The 17,974-nt window shown below is 32.5% G+C and overlaps 1 protein-coding gene across 1 annotated transcript; it reads right to left on the bottom strand.

Moving 5' to 3' along the window:
- Positions 1-5,203: 5,203 nt before the first annotated feature.
- Positions 5,204-17,960, bottom strand: LOC134695315 (uncharacterized). The gene is made up of 5 exons (XM_063556539.1): positions 17,840-17,960; positions 12,566-12,658; positions 11,583-11,723; positions 10,412-11,083; positions 5,204-9,844 (listed from the first exon to the last, which is right to left on the bottom strand). The coding sequence occupies exons 2-5, from the start codon at positions 12,650-12,652 to the stop codon at positions 9,527-9,529; spliced, it is 1,218 nt and encodes a 405-aa protein (XP_063412609.1). The 5' UTR covers positions 12,653-12,658; positions 17,840-17,960; the 3' UTR covers positions 5,204-9,526.
- Positions 17,961-17,974: the final 14 nt, after the last annotated feature.

The following is a 17,974-nucleotide window of genomic DNA, read 5'->3' as shown; positions in this document are numbered from 1 at the left end:
ATTTATTTACGATAGAGACTCGATCGTAACGATTGATACGATCGATAACGATTGAACATTGTCGATTCAATCAACTCAATTTATTTACGATAGAGATTCGATCTTAACAATTGATACGATCGATAACGATTGAACATTGTTTGTCGATTCAATCAACTCAATGCATACGTGTTATGAAAAAGAGTCGATCGATACGATCGATAACGATTGAACGTCTTAAGTCGAATCAATCTACTTAACGTGTTTTATGAAGACTCGATAATAAAGACTTCGAATCTAGAAAGAAGTGAATGTATTTTTTGTGATTTTGAATAATTTGTTGTTGATGGCAGATCATTGATAATCTGTTAATTTCTGTATTTCATTCAAATTTTTTCTAGATAATGGGCGATAAAGGATTTGGTGAAATGTATAGACATCCATCTATTGCTATTGTCAAATATTGTCAAATATTGACAATATAGATATATTTTAGTGTCTTGATCAGTTGCCACATTCCTTAGACAGATACCAAGCATCTCCTTTTGTTTGCCGTTCAGGTTGCTGGAAGTGCAAAACCGGTTAATACTAGGAGTACAAAACCGGTTGATGGAAGTACAAACCCGGTTGATTGAATAGTGATGGCGGGCAGACAGCCAGTATAATAAACACTAACTACGTAATATTATTTGTTAAATAGATGCTATTTTTTTCGTTTTTTTTTTTTAGCGGCGACGGATTTATACAAGTCTTTTCAAACTTGCTTCCGTTTCCCATATATGAATTTTAAGTAACATCGTAATATTTTTTTTGGTATTTTTACGTTTATATAAATATTGTTTAAACTAAAATCCAACAGTTTCTAACCCTGATAGATATAGGAAGATGTGGTATGAGTGCCAGTGAGACAACTCTTTATCCAAGTCTTAATTTGTAAAAAAAAAACAACATTATAGGTCAAAGTATAGTCTTCAATTAACACGGAGCCTTGCCGCTTTACGCATACTGGAATTGTAGATCTGCATGCAACTATGGAATTGTTTCACAAGACGTGGGAACTTTTGATTTTTTTTTAACAAAATTTAGAAATGATCGTTCCCGTTTTGAGTAATTTAATAAATCTTACTTTATCAACCTAGACCATTGAAATTACACAAAAAGATTGCTGCAAATTTAGAAAAAAAAGACTGTATACGCCATGCATGTTATCAGCCTTTATACTATAGTTTTCAACCGAGATCGTCGGAATTTCACAGACACCTGTTTGTACACCTATTAAGAATTCTAGGGTTGTTTACAGATTCTCCTCCCAATTTCTTGAATTTCACAATTTCATATATTTGATTGATCATTGTAGAATAGTTTCTTTGATGTTTAAGAAAAAATCAAGGTAACACGTTGATTTGATCTCGATCTTTAATCAATTTACTGAAAAAAAATCGGTAATGGGGACAGGCACTTGTTTCTATCCATGGGAAGGTCGACTATCCATCTATTTATATGGATAGCTGACCTTCCCATGGATAGAACCAAGTGCCTGTTGTCTTTACTGAGGAAAAATTAGACAGAAACATATACGTGCTGATCTATTGGTAAAATTATGTTGCCTTTATAGACACGTAGTTGTGCTTGTATATGGTTGAAGGTTGTTGCCCATCAAAGGATTTGCCATCTTTAGTATAAATCACACACAGCTTGAGGTAAAACAAAGAGTATTTAAAGTTTCAAAGTTTGATTAAGATTGCTGAGAAAGAAATAGTGATTATGATTAGGAATACTAAAATCGTAACTTCTCGTTCTGAACATGCATGTTTGAAATATTTGCCACTGGATGTAAAGCAAACATCAATCAATTAACCTCATGTCATTTTCTTGTATATCTTTTAAGATATTGATTATAAACAGGTTCAAAGAACATCAACCAAACGTCTGGTATGTTGATCAATGACAAAAAATATTTGTTTAAGATGTCTATACTAGTGATTTTCACACCTTATAACAGAACCAGGAGAATACACCATCTAAGAATCTGATCATATGCATTCTGTGAAATATTTTCAAAATTATATACTATGTTGCAGTGCATCTCAAATCTGTCTGTTCAACAAAATGTCATTGGTTCATGCAGACATTTTCATAATTTATAGTTGAAAATATAGTAGAACAAGAATGTGTCCCTAGTACACGGATGACCCATCCGCACTATCATTGTCTATGTTCAATGGACCGTTAAAATGGGGGGAATCTCTTATTTGGCATTAAAATTAGAAATATCATATCATAAAAAACATGTGTACTAAGTTTCAAGTTGATTGGACTTCAACTTCATTAAAAACTACCTCGACCAAAAACCTTAACCCGATCGAAGCGGGACGGACGGACGAACAGACGAAAGGACCAGAAAACATAATGCTCATAAATGGGGCATAAAACATTATATTTCTTTTTCCGTACATTCCGTACAAATTTGTATTTATACAACATTGTGTAATTGAGTTATTGTGTAACATTATTCTAACTATATAAAATTGTTGTATTTGGCAAACAATGTGAATTTATTAGAATCAACGACACATATTTTTATGGGTTTGACTTTAGACTTTAACAAAACCACAAACCGAATATCCGTAAAATTCAATTTATCCTCAATCCAAGAAAATGGGTACTCATGTAATTAAATGAAAGCAGATTAAGTAAGCAATCATATTGTCCTCTGACGAATAAGTGAGATTAAGGCCAGATGACACCTGCCAGCTAGCAGAGGCGGGTCCAGGTAAGAGCGTAATGGGCGTAAAAAAATAAAATATCGTTATAATCTGCTAGTATTGTATTGAATAATGGCCATTTATCATATTCATTAATTAAACACATACTCTGATTTCTTCAACCGTAAAATTTCATTTCTCGGAGTCCGGCGTGTTCGACTATTCGATTAGTATCCATTGTTGTTGATGTGATAAAGAATTCGCCAAAGATGTCGATGTCCAAAAAAAAACACATCAAAAGACTTTAAAATCGTATCAAGGTGTCTTGGTACATGTATACTAGAGATATGTATATTTCCACATTAAACCAATACTCAGAACGAAAGAACTTTATTCTTCAGTGTTTATTTGTCTTGTATCATGTGTGTCGTTCAACGAAACTCGAACTTAATCAAAAATAGAGGAATTACTTCATAATTTGATGCTAAATTGTTGAAATTCAGGAGCTTCTGAGCTTCCCCATGGACCCTCAACCGTAATCACGCCTCTCGTTCATAAAATCCTGGCCTAGGAATTGAAATGTTAAGTAACTCCTTATACCCTTGAGTTTGGAATTTCTCGTTATTGGTCTACTGCTGTTAAGATCCATCCAATCATTTTAATATACCATAGACAATTAATGGAGAGAACTCGGCATAAAAAATGTCACACCCTGACTATAAAATATACATGCTCCAAGTCAGGAACTGTTACATTAGTGCAATTCTCTTATTATTTTATGTCAAAAAAAGGTCCAATTTTTTTTTATTTTATTATTCTACACCCCCCCCCCCCCCCCCATTTAAATATCCTGGACACGACCCCTGGCTAGACATGCACACCTTACAATCATTCCATACACCCAATATAGTAGATCTATTCGCATAAAGTATAAAAAAAAGACTAAAACACAAAAACTTAAGTATGACCACTGAACCATGAAAATGAGGTCAAGGTCATATGACACCTGCCAGTTGGACATGCAGACTTTAAAGTCCTCCTATACACCGAATATACTAGACCTATTGCTTATAGTATCTGAGATATTGACTTGACCGACAAAACTTAACCTTGTTCACTGATTCATGAAATGAGGTCAAGGTCGAGTGAAAACTGTCTGACGGGCATGAGGACCTTGCAAGATACGCACATACCAAATATAGTTATCCTATTACTTATAATAAGAGAGAATTTAACATTACAAAAAAGATTAACTTTTTTTCAAGTAGTCACTGAACCATGAGAATGAGGCCAAGGACATTGGACATGTGACTGACTGAAACTTCTTAATATAACATAAGGCATCTTTAAATACAAAATATGAAGCATCCAGGTCTTCCACCTTCAAAAATATAAAGCTTTTAAGAAGTTAGCTAACACCACTGTAGCCAGCCTTTCCTTTTTAGTATGGAACCTTGTAGTACAGTTGCAGAAAGATCCATCTACTTACACAAGTTATTATCTGGGAACTATAAAAATGCTTCTTTTTGGCCCCCAAACTCAATCCCAGCCTTCCCTTTTTAAATGGAACCTTGTAGTACAATTTCAGAGAGATCATTACATTTAGACACAAGTTATTGTCTGAAAACTAGAAAAATGCTTGTTTTTGGTACCTTTTTTACCCTTAATCCCAACCTTCTACTTGTGGTATTAAACATTGTGGTACAATTTCAGATCAATCGAAAGACTTATACACATGTTATTATCCTGAAACTAGAAAAATTCTTGGGCCTCTAATTCCAAAATGGTTCGTACCATTCTCCCCAAAAAACATTCCCACCTTTCCCTTTGTGGTATTCAACCTTTTTTTAAAAAAAATTCAAAGAGATCCATTCACTTAAACTGAAGTTATTGTCCTGTTGGACGACAATGCAGACCATGACAACATCATACCATTATACGATCCTTAAAAAATGTCTGCGGTTGTATAAAGAAGTCACACAATAATGATTGGTTGATATTTCATTGTTTGTTATAAGAAGCAGATCACAAAGTCTTGGCATTTGCTCTTCTAAAATGTCAACCCGTATTCTGTAACGGCTTATGGTGTTGGATTTGATTTATAATTTTTGGTGTTGTAACACCACTTTTAAGCTCCACTTTTGGGCTATTTTGTGGTGGCCAGTTTTTTATGTTGGAGGAAGTCAGAGTGCCTGGAGAAAACGGGTCTGACCTTCGAAAAGAAAACTGACAATCCTAGTCAATCATTATTGGATTCAGTGCACCTGCACAAGCAGGGATCGTACTCACAATTTCAGTGTTGACTGGCTAGTGATTACCGTAGTAACTATTTAGACCAGTCGGCCACAAAGGTAAATGTATTGGAAGGAAAAACCTTGTTTCACTAAAACATTTTGAGTAAAAACAGAAAACATATTACACCACAGACTTCAACAGATGGATGGTTTGGGTAACGTGTTTAACCAACACAAACTTGATATCAGTCTGAGAAGATTGGGAACAATGAATTTGAACATCTCTGAATTTTCATTATTTTAATAGCAATGATTCATTAATACAATTATTTCATTCTTGACAAAAAATAACATTAAATAAAAAAAAAAAAAAGGTAATACATAGTACAACCAAATCAATGGAAAACACAGACAAAACAAGATTGTTTCTGTATACTGTAAATTAATTATTTCAATGGACTTTACCATTTACATATAAATAAATTATTTCCACTGGACTATATAATTTTTTTTAGAATTATCACATTATAAACACTATAAGAATCATATATTAACTTCATTTGTGGTTTAACTCAATAATTGTCAGGCAATTGTAAACAATAATGTATGTTTTGATCCTAATATCAATCATGAATAATAATTTTTTGAAACTCAAAACTTATTTTTCAAAGGTAGCATTTGAAACATGTGAATCGACCAATCAAATTTCTTGTTAACCTTCTCCAATACTGTGGATTCATTATTATTCGTTAGATACCAATTTTCCCGTTTTTTCTTGGTTACAGAAGAACCATGAATTCAAATGTTCAATGATCACACATTTTCTGTAGGCTTTGTATGCAGAGATTTTCTAAAACACGAAATCAAATACCCACGAAAAATGAAGTTTTCCTTTATCCACAAAAATTGATACCCACGAAAAAAATGGATCCACAATTGTAGGAAATTGTTCCATTTACTCAGAATTCATCACAAATGGAATGCAGTAGAATTGGTTCTGGGTTTCTAAATGCTTTATATGATAATTCTGCATTGAGCATGCTCTGTGTTTTGAAACTCACATTGTACATACTTTAGCAGTGCAAGTTTATTATCCTTGAACTAAAAATTCTCAGGATTAAAGTACTACGATAAATTTTACATAAAGCATGATTTGTTAAGTGTACTTTACATTAATCAAATTAGATTTTATTTATGTTAGATTTTATTTATGATGTTTTGTTTTGTCTTCCATTTTTATATTTTGATTCATTTCATATCCTGTACACTTTCAAAATCAGTTTCAATAAAATAAACATGTATATTTCACTAAAAGATTGCTTTATTTAAATTGCACCACATTATTATGCAAAACATTTTTGTAGCACTGTCATGTTTTGTAGAATTTTTAAGGAATTTGAGCAATAAATTAAAATGGTGAGACAGAGTTCACAACTATTTTTAATAATAAATGCATTTATTTATTAACACTTATTAGATCTATTTATTGTGAACTAAATGAAAATTTTCTAGAGTCATCTCCTCTTGGTCAAGGAATTTAAATATTTGTCTGCTTTATTGTCTTATTGAAAATATACAATACCTATTGTTCTCTGTATAGTTTATTCACTGGGACATTAAAAAATTTCTTAGGAGAAATCTATCGCTCATTGATTAATTTATATGAGTAAAAAAATAATCCTCGAAGTTGGATGAAAATGCATGTATTATCTCAGAACTGCATATGATGTGGTATCATTATGCTATATAAATGATATATTTTCAATCTGTTCAACAAACATGATATAGCACTGATTTCATCATTAAAATTTTGAATTAAAAAAAAAAAATGGTTGTTACTATCAAAATTTTCAATACTTCAAATAAGGCCTTAATTTAATCATCATTCTTTTCAAGTTTTTATATGACAAACATACAAATAGACAAATTTCAATAGAAACAATGTTCCAAAGAAAACCCTTTTAATTAACATAAATAAATTGTATGTATTGTAAGGTCAACGAGTATTGGAAAAATGAAATCAGGATACTCAAGGGAGATAATGCACTATACAAAGGGAAGTAAGTCAAATAATGTTAGCATCAACCAGCACTGTTAATCACCCTATACTCTATCCATCCTTAGGGATTATCAACAACATCAATATTGTGGTAGGTCACACAATACATGATTCATTATATACAGCAAATGTAAAAAAGTGTAAAAATGTGTGTGTTTTTATATGTACTATCTGTGTATTTTATGTACAAAGTAGAGAAAAATTATCAGACTGTTCAATTTTAACCTACTATTTAAGAAAATTAAATTTGAGTAACAAAGAGGACAAATACTCTTAAGAAAAGTTTGTGTCTAAATTCATATTTCTCCAATGAGACAAAATTGAAAATAAAATTTGTTAATCGTAAACACAATGAAATAATGCCTTGGTAAATTTTAGTACAATGTATGTTAACAAAACAAAACAATACTAGGTGTTTCCCTGTTATCTCAGGATAAAACAGAATAGTCTTGAATTATCTAATTTTGGTATGTATTAAGGGATATAACTGTTCATTAGTTAAGCAATATATATCGATGTATTTCATGTACAAAGTAGAGGAAAATATTCAGTACAGTGAAAATTGTCTTCACCAAACCCTTTTGGGTAAAAAAACATTTAAGAAAGTTGTACCCTTCCAAACAGCACAAAGAGGTATGAATTTTTCACTGCATGTTGTAATACAAGAGCTCAATTTAGACAGATATTCAAGTTCCTCAAGGTTAAGATTAGAATTGTTTCACTGTACAGTCCACTAGCCTTGACCTCATTGGAATAATTATAATGATATATTTAATAGTTATAATAATTATGTCCCAATAAGCATACACAAATACAAAACACATATGTTTTTTTTTACATACATATTATAAATTACTACTGTGTCACACTCACAAAACATTTTCTTGTGAAAAATTATTTCAATGATACTTTGTTTTGTTCTCCTGATAAAAATTCTAAGATTCAAACTTGGGATCCAACCTCCAAGTATAAAAAACATACACTTAACATGTATATTTTTAATTCAACGAAAGATTTGAAGACAACAGTTTATTTGTATACATGCATACAATTAATATGTCCAGAAAATTTTGTTAAAATGTTCTTTTAGAGAATTTCAACATTCTTTTTTGTTGTTGTTATGAACAAAAAGAGATCTGGAGCTTACATCAATGAGACAGCAATCCAACAACAAAACAAACAAGAACAAACATTTTCTCTAACAATAGAGTTTAGATTTTTGTTTATCTTCGTATCTAAATAAATAAGAAATAGTCTCCTATAGCGTACATCTAACATTAAGAATGATGAACCTACTTTCCTTCCTCAATAGGGCATGAATTCGTGTTTTCCCAGTACATGTATTTAAATATTTAAAAAAAAATTGAAAATCTTATAGTGTGAATAAAGATTAATAAAACAATTTTTTTAAAAGTTCATTTAAAATTTGTTCATCATCTTTAAGCAAATGTAATAAGTCATCATATTTAACAATTAACACTGATATGTTAAAAATACTATTTTAAGTACTTGTGATAAGCTATAAAATATATTATGTGGCATAGCTATAAAATATATTATGTGGCATATAATACACATTTGTAATCTCTAAAATATATGCTTTAAGACCTTTCTAAATGAAATACAACCTATAATTGTAATAATACCTGTCAACCTATTCCTGAAATTATTGAACATTTTATAATAAAGATTTTAACTTGTTTTTTTCTCTATTTTGTTACCCAAGACCTTTATATACTCTTTAATTTTTTTTTATTTCACATAAAAATATCAGAAAACACCTTTAACTGTAAAATCAAGGATTTGTAAAGTAAGACTTACTGTATACAAATCCTTGGTAAAATTATGTCTAAAAAAGAAAAATATTAAGCACAGAGATGTACCTACATTTTTTTTCCAGTAAACAGACAATCACATAATATATATGAAAATTTTTACATACTAACTTTTAGCAGAGAACATTTCTAAACTAAATTTTCTCTATTTAAAAACTATATTTAGTGTAAAATATGTACGGTTTTATACAAAAGCCGATTAATGCTTAGATGACAATACCTTGGAAAGCTTATACAAAAGCCAAATGCTTATTCCTTTAAGTATCATATAATATCATTTCTATCAAAAACTGTACAAACTTTATAGAAAAAATCCAACTAAAAACAGTCTTTAACAATTATATAAATTAACACCTTTTGTTGAAATGATGAAAATCTTTTCATCAGAAAATACAAATTTAGAAATGCCTGGTCTATTAACCCTATGGGTTAATGTGAAAGTTTCAAAATTTATCAATCTATATTTTTTTTATTACTCCTTAAGAAATGTGAAACTTAGTCTTTTAAGCCCTTATTTCATACATATAATTTACATATACATATATAAATATAAATGTGACTTCAACCAATCATCAGGACATCAAACTACCCTGGTTCAAAAACATGTTTTTGAACAATAAATACAATCTATAAATACATTACATATAAAAAATCGTACAATAAATTTGCAGATGGAATTTTGTCTCAAAAAAACAAAAGCATAAAATCCCTTTGTCAAAAAAATCCACTTCCAGCAAAACCATTCTCTAAGATAGTCTGAGAGCAAGCTTTAAGTCTCTTTCCCCCTAAGGGATTGTACACGAAATTGGAATTCTGGGTTGTATCTGCAAATACTCTCTTCTCACAAGGCCGCCGGGCATAAAAGATATCCTGGAATTCTGATCCCTGACTATTGGTTAAGTAACTGTAGGCGGCCGCGTTGTCACGACGGAAACTTCCTGTCGAGGTCGCCATAAAGATATCTCCTGCTGAGTACGTCTGAGAGGATGAGGCAAATTGTGCCATAAACTCTTCAGGGGGCTTTTCTGTTCCCTGAAAAATACATACATTCTCTTAAAGATTTGTTTTAATCATATTTATTGAATTCTAAAACCTTATAAAAAATATTTTGAACAGACACTGCTGCCTCTATCATGACTATTAACATAAACCCGTCAATGTGTATCACTTGAAATTGCCTGTTCAAATGTATATTATATGTATTAAATAATTATATTCTTATATTCCTTTTAAATTTGATTTAAATAATCAAGGAATCTGTCCCTGTGACACAGATGATGCCCCACTTGCAAATAACATCATCAAAGGACATAACTTAAGAATAGTTAAAGTAATGCTACCTAAATTTGTAAATGATTGTGTATAAGTTGCATAGCATTTGCAATTGGTTAACATGGTTATGGAAAACCTCAAGTAGAGAACTGAAACGAATTTTTTTTCCCACTTTGTAATACTATTTTTTGTCATGTTGATAATTGAACATGAAGATATTCTTTTTTGAACTATTTTGCTGATTATGTTTGTCATGTTTGTAACACAAATGAAGTAATTCCCTCTATTAGTTAACTTTTAAACTCATAATACTTGATTGAAAGTTACCTCTGCATTAGCAATAGCACAATACACCTCATCAAACTGAGACGCTAACTTGTTGTTAGAGTTAGCCTCATGTAAAACTTGACTCAGGCGTTGTATTTCTTTCTGTAATAACGGGGACTTATCAGGTAAACCATGATGCTGAACAAATTCTGAAAACTTCCGACAAGCTTGGGCGAGGTCATGTGACTTCTTACGCTGCTGCCGTAGGATTTGTAGTTTGGAAATGTCTGCCGAATCTTTCTTGTTTGATAGTTCATGACAATATTCCTGGTAGGCTTGAAGTTCAGGGTAATATTCCGGTGGAATTTTTTTAATATCACATAACTGCATTAAAATGTCCATCTTTTTCTGTAAGACTTCTAAAGTGTCTTTTGGGGTGTTGTTAGGATCTTTCCAGACAAGACTTGTCGGCCATTTTTGTGGTTTTTTGTCTGGTGTCCAAATCTGTGATGAGCTTTGTGGATTCTGGCCAATACAAATTCGTGAAAATTTTGGAACGATATCCCTCAAGAAATGGGTTAGTATGGTTTTAGTCTGCTCTTCTCCATTTTCGGAATCTGTCTTCAAATTACAACATGGGCATTTTCCACTGGCACTTAAGTTTCGTTTTGGCTTTTTCATCAGAGGTCTGTGGTTTTGTGTGTTACAAGCATGGAAATGGTCTTCAAATGCCTGTAAAACAGATATCTTATCTTTATGTATAGTAAATAAATGATTTTATGTAAATACTTTCACTATCATCAAGGTTAAAAATTATTAGCATAGAGATGTGACAATAAAACTTCTACCCAAGGGTATCATTAGCCCAGTAGTCAGCACTTCTATGTTGCTATGAATTATCAAAGTACTAAGTAATCTTTATCCAAGGAATACATGGAATAAATTACCGTAACTGTATTTGGCAAAATCTTTCATAATTTTGGGTCTATACGCTCTTCATCCTCACATTTCATTTGTTTTTTATAACTTGTTTGATTCAAGCTTCCAATTCATCGATAAGTCTTTTTAATAGATGAAATGTGTGTCTTTCCAAAAAAAGTAGACAAAAAAGATTGTCATAACAAGCATATATATATTAGAAATTGCAATAGTGACATCTGGTGTATATAAACTTTTGCTGTACTTATTATCATGATTATACGAAATGTAATTTACATGAACATGTACTTACATGTAAACGTCTGAGAAACATGAAGCAGAGACTGGCCACTCTAAAATTACTTGTAGGCTTCTCATGCTTGTTGTGTTCATCATGTTCACTGTTGCCATGGTGATTATTCCCATGACGTGTTTGGTGTGGTCTGATTGGTCCCTAGAATTAAACACACAGGCTTTGTGAAGTTAATACAACTATATGTATCTTGCATAAATATACAAATGTACATGGTATATAAAAATAGTAACAAAACAATATAATTCTGATGTACATGTATTAAAGGGCTGTTCCATAACAAACATACATGGGAGTTCACTTCCAAATCTCAACCATGGGTTGTTATACATATCATCTATGTTTTTGCAGTGAAAATGTAAGGGAATTTTTAATTTGGTTTTATCATGTCTGCAGGTTGTGACCCCATATAGTGTTGTTTCATATCGTTTTAGCATTTTTTAACCTATAATGGTTTACTTTTTAAATTGTTACTTGGATGGAGAGTTGTCTCATTGGCACTCACACCACATCTTCCTACACATGTATATCTATTAGTAAATATTGTAAAAAAAAATCATAGCATGCAAAAAATGTTACACATTCCGCAACATACAAATATATTAAACCATTGGTTTTCCCGTTTGAATGGTTTTACACTAGTAATTTTGGGGCCCTTTATAGCTTTTTGTTCGGTGTGAATCAAGGATCTGTGTTGAAGGCCGTACATTGACCTATAACAGTTTACTTTTATAATTTGTTATTTGTTGGATGGAGAGTTGTCTCATTAGCACTCATACCACATCTTCCTATATCTATGTAATCACTTATTATATATTTGTCTTAGGCATCTTCTGTTATCTTTTTAAATTTTACTGTATTACGAGAACCCTTGATTCAACATTTAGCATTCCAAAATAATAAAATCTGACTGTAAGATCTAGAGTGGACATGGTGGAATAAACATTTTTTTTTTATTGATCTGATAAAGGGAAATAACTCACGTTGTTGATTCTCGACAGGAAAACAAAACAAATACTGATCTTTCGAAAAATTCTTTTCATTCTGTGTTGTACTGGATTGACAGGCATCTTAAACTAAAAAAGAAAAAAATTATGACAATTCAATCATCAATCATGTCAATGAACATGTTAGAGCAGGACAGATTTACATGTAGGGGGAGGGTGCCTAGGCCCCACTGTTGTCATGGTTGTGGGAACAATATGGTTGATTGTATAGGGAATCGCTGAGGCATGACTGGGGAAAAAGTAAATTATATTGGGACTAAATCTCCAATTGCAGTAGAAAATTAGTCTACAATGTACTACAATGTACATGATGTATAAATAAATGAACTCAAAATCGTTTACTTTATATTTTAGACTTTTGTATTTTTCTGCATTTGTCCAGAAATCTCTTTGTTTCTTATGGTCTTGTTTGGCATGAGACTGAGGGTATAAAATATATATTTATCAGTCTAGGAAGGAGCAGCAATACGATTTCATTTCAATTATTCTTGTATATGAAAAGCTACCTGATGGTAGCATTTCTTTGTTTACAATGAAAATGAAGGAAGTCAATGACTAAACAGGAATCCTCTTGTATTTCTCGAATAGTAAGTCTAAAACGCTTCCATGTCGATCCAGTCCCACATAGCTCCGCCATATACATGTATCTATCCGGCCTCACATCGATCTGGGCCCACGTCAATCCGGCCCATATTTAAAGTCGATGTGGCCCCAATAAATAATATATGTATAAAGAATAGAAATAAAGATATATTAATTGTAACTTTCATAAATGTTTATAAATTCACGTTATTGTAATGTAATAGATGTACAAAATGTACACAAAAATAAGGCTTTTGACAAATATTTTCCAAGTTCAGATGAGTATAAAACAAATATGTTAATTATCATGATTATCATTGATTACGTTTTCATTACAAGTTTTCAAAATTATTTGATATAATGATATCAAAAACGTATATATATAGATTCTACAACTGCAATGAGTGTAATACGATATATATCCATTAGAGACAGTGAAATTTTCAAATTTAAAGCGCAAGGCTTGCCCGATCGTTTTAAACATTAAAAATTTAACTGTCGAGAGTGGATAAATATCGTATTACATGAGATTTGGTGGTGGAATCTGTTTCTCTTATGATTTTCTAACGTTATGTAGGCAAACTTATTCCTTCGTTTCGAATGATCTGCAAAAAGATGTGTTCTTTCTATGTGATGTCATCAGACATGGTCGCCTTTTTTCATGCCGTCACAATAGGAATTTCAGAGGAAAGCAAGAAAATTGGACATCATAATCGGATTTTAACCAATGAGGTACCACACATTGATTAAATTTTTTTTAAACAATGGGTGCAGAAAGGGATAAATTGACAAAAATTAGAGACTTTAGGACAATCAACAGACATCAACATCAATCAGCAATAATTAGCATTTTCTTTCAAATGACTGTGATCTTAGGCCACATTTAAAAGAATGTCTGTTTCCCCTCCCCCGGGTCTACCCTTTCTAAACAGACCAGGAAAGCAGGTTCTTTTTTTTATTTGGATGTGATTGTCATAGCATGGTCACATGAATGGTTTGACTTGTCCAGTCCAGGCCACTTATCAGTTGTTTGTGCTCAATTTGAGTGTATTTATTTAGATTATCAATCATGTTGTTTGTCAATCCTTCTGCTTTCAAGCACTTTCCAAAAATGGAAACAAATTTATTTTCAGGAAAAAAATAATTTCGATTTTTTTGCGAAATTTTTTTTTTTGACCCGGGGGCTTATTTTTGACCCGGATGGGGGGAGGGGAACAAACATATTTTTAATTTTGTCCTTAACAAGTCTTTCATCCTGTACATGTGTGATAATAAACAGAGTTCGCGAAAATGGTCGGTCCTGTCAGTCCTATCGATCAAAATGAGGCTCTGACCAGTATTTTGAAAGCTAGTGCCGGTCCCGATGACAAAATGGCCATTGCAGTGCATTTTTTGTCAGTAATTAGTTGTACCACGTACACAATGTACAACTAATTCAAATATGTGTTTACATCGGTCTTTAGATGTACCTGCTGCTGATTTCCGGTACTGGTTTCTTGATATAAACATGATAAACAAACGGAAACCTAAGGAAACCAAAGTGCCGATCTACACGAGCCTTACTAAATTTGTTCATGGCAGACAATTGGTAATTGAAATCTTAGATGGATATAACAAATACTGATAAAATGATTCAGATGATGAAATAGATAGAGACAATGACTTTAATTAAGAATAATCAGAAGATCAAAACTGGTCCTTTATTCATTTGTTATTGTTAATTTTTCCATGGCTGTGAAAAATAAAACTTGCATTTTGTATAATAATAAAGTTATTTTTGAATAAAATATGTTTTTATTTTTATTTTAGGATCAAATTGACAGATTTTTTAGGACTGGCTAAAATTTGTAGGACTGACAAATAATCTTGCTTTGTCCGTCCCATGGGTCAAACAAAGTTTTCACGAACTCTGATAAATACATGTGGCTACATACACAACAGAACAAGCTGATCCCCAAGCTAAAACATACAAACTTTTTTTTTTTAAATTCTTAAAATGTCTCTGATTGAGAAATGTTCGTTGTTGTTTGATTTACCGCTAGCCAGGAGGACAAACAAAAGTTTTAATATATTTCATAAATAAGCAAAGCTTCCTCAGGACTGTTTTTCTTGTAAATCGACAGAAGTTCCAAGAATTTGTATGTATTATGTCAGCTGTTCTTCTTCTTCTTCCGGTAAGCGGCCACCGTCAACTGGTTGACTATTCTGCCACATTTAGGAGTGAGCGCAAAAATAATTTTCAAATTTAATAAACAAAAAGAATGGGTGCAATTTAATATATACAGGTGCAATTAAAAACATGTCATTTAAATCTAATGACGAAGTTGAGCCTTGAAAGATTCAGGACTCGGGGCGGAGACAGTAGAGTTGGGCAAGGTGTTCCACTCTCTGATCGTTCTTGGATAGAATGACTCCTTCCGTACCGTTGTTTTACATGATGGTATTCTTAGTGCCTTTTCATTGTTATTTCTGGAAGGGCGTTCATTCAATATGAGCTTACTGGATGTATCGACTTTGACAAAGTTGTTTTGAAGCTTATACATCATTATTAAGCGGCTATGTTTCCTTCGTTCTTGTAAGGTGGGCCATTCAAGATGATCAAGCATGCTACTAACAGATGAGGTGTTGTGATATCTGTTAGTAACATACCTTGCTGCCCGTCTTTGCACCATGTCCAATCTGTGGATGTCGTTTTGTTGGTATGGGTCCCATACTGCACTAGCATATTCTAAAGTAGGCCTGACCAGGGACATATATGCTTTTTCTTTAATTGACTTGTTTGAGATGTTAACATTCCTTTTTAAGAAGCTAATGGTGTTGTTAGCTTTGGAGCAGATGGAGCTTATATGTTTTCCCCATTTAAGGTCTGACGAAATAGTGCATCCCAGGTATTTAGCTGATGTTACCTGTTCGAGGTTATGGCCATGAAGTGTGTAAGTATACTTTGTTGGAGTTCGCTTCTTGGAGATGGTGAGTACATTACATTTGTCTGGATGGAACTTCATAAGCCATGTTGTTTCCCATACAGCCAGTTGATCAAGGTCCTTTTGTAAGTTTGCGGCATCTGCATTAGATGAGATGGTGAGATAAGCAATAGTGTCATCAGCAAACAGTCGTACGGTTGATTGAATCCCCTGGGGCATGTCGTTTATATAAAACAAAAATAGGCTAGGTCCCAGGACGGATCCTTGTGGTACACCGGACTCTACAGGTATGGAGGTAGATGTTTCACCCTCTACAACTACTGACTGTATTCTATCACTGAGGAAGTTGTCTATCCACTGATTTGTTTTACCGGTTATCCCATAATGCTTCAGTTTGTGAATTAGAAGGCTATGACTAACCTTATCAAATGCCTTGGAGAAGTCCATTATGAGACAATCTGTTTGTTTCCCCAGATCTAAGTTTCTAGTTACATCATCGATAAATTCAATCAATTGTGATTCGCATGATAATCCCCTTTGGAACCCATGTTGAAGTGGATACATGATGTTGTGTGTATCTGCATGAGACATGATGTGGCTAGTTACTATGTGCTCCATTAGTTTACATGCAATGCAAGTGAGAGAGACTGGCCTATAATTTATCGGATCATATTTCTTCCCTTTCTTGTACACTGGGCAGACATTCGCAGATTTCCAAATACTAGGTACTTCGCTTGTCTGATATGAGCAGCGGAATATTATTGTCAGGATTGGTGCTATGTGTTCTGCAAGTTCCTTTAAGACTCTTGGTGTTATATTGTCTGGCCCGGCTGCCTTATTTGGGTTTAGGTTATTGAGAAGTTTGTACACACCATTTTCTGTTATATTGACAGCTGTTTTCGTATTGATTTAAAATATTTTATCTTACTGTTTTAATCCATCATTGTAGTCCAAATAATTATGACGTCTGGTAAGGCTATTTTATTTTTTTTCTGGGACGCCTTCCTACGACTTAGGAAGGCGTCCCAGAAATTTGTTTAAAACAGCGTTGCCAGACATCATAATTATTTGGACTACCATCATTGATACTTTTTACTGATTAAAAGTCTACATAGTTTATTACTTAACATTTATTATGGGAATGGATGGACTTGGGGACGGATCGGTTTGGGAATGGAACATTATTAGGGATTTTAGTTGTGACATCAACTTACTCAATGATGTCACAACTAAAATCCCTAACATCAAGACCAACATCTCAAACAATACTGTAGTGTATTTCCATTTCTATTTTAACATAAATTTATATGTTTGAAAAAAAATAATTGATACTGACTTCGTCCCCTTTGGCAGGTAACTCTGCCTCATATTACATGCATACAATAAGTATGCAACACCTGTTTCATATTAAATTCTGATCTAGTAATTATGTATTATTATCATTTTTCAAAAACAATAATAGACAATATTTATACATAATTTCATTCCGGTATTGCAGTAGCCTCAGTTTAGGTGATCAATCTTGTGAATTATCTTTTAGAGAGATGGTATTATTGCTTTAATTGTCCATTATGTGTTATTACACCTGACATTATTTGTAAATAAAGGAGATTTGTTTATTTATTGATAAGGTGTCAGGTTTACCAAGGTTTACCTTGGACAATAATGCACTATTTTCAAGTTGTCACATTGATTAAAATGTTTGTTTGATAAATAGATGCATAATATTGCGGAAACGCTTTACCTTGTTTCCTTAGATTCGTCAGAAGACAGAATTTATTACATTTTATCAACAAAAACAATCTAAACCTGAGCTCAAAATGGCTTCCTGTCAACATTGGGGAATCCCCTATCAATATAATCTGCATCACCTAAACGC

This window comes from Mytilus trossulus, chromosome 13, assembly GCF_036588685.1.
Source record: "Mytilus trossulus isolate FHL-02 chromosome 13, PNRI_Mtr1.1.1.hap1, whole genome shotgun sequence".
Classification (NCBI taxonomy): Eukaryota; Metazoa; Mollusca; class Bivalvia; order Mytilida; family Mytilidae; genus Mytilus; species Mytilus trossulus.
Note: the sequence above shows the minus strand (reverse complement) of the source record. Positions and strands in the feature narration are given on the sequence as shown.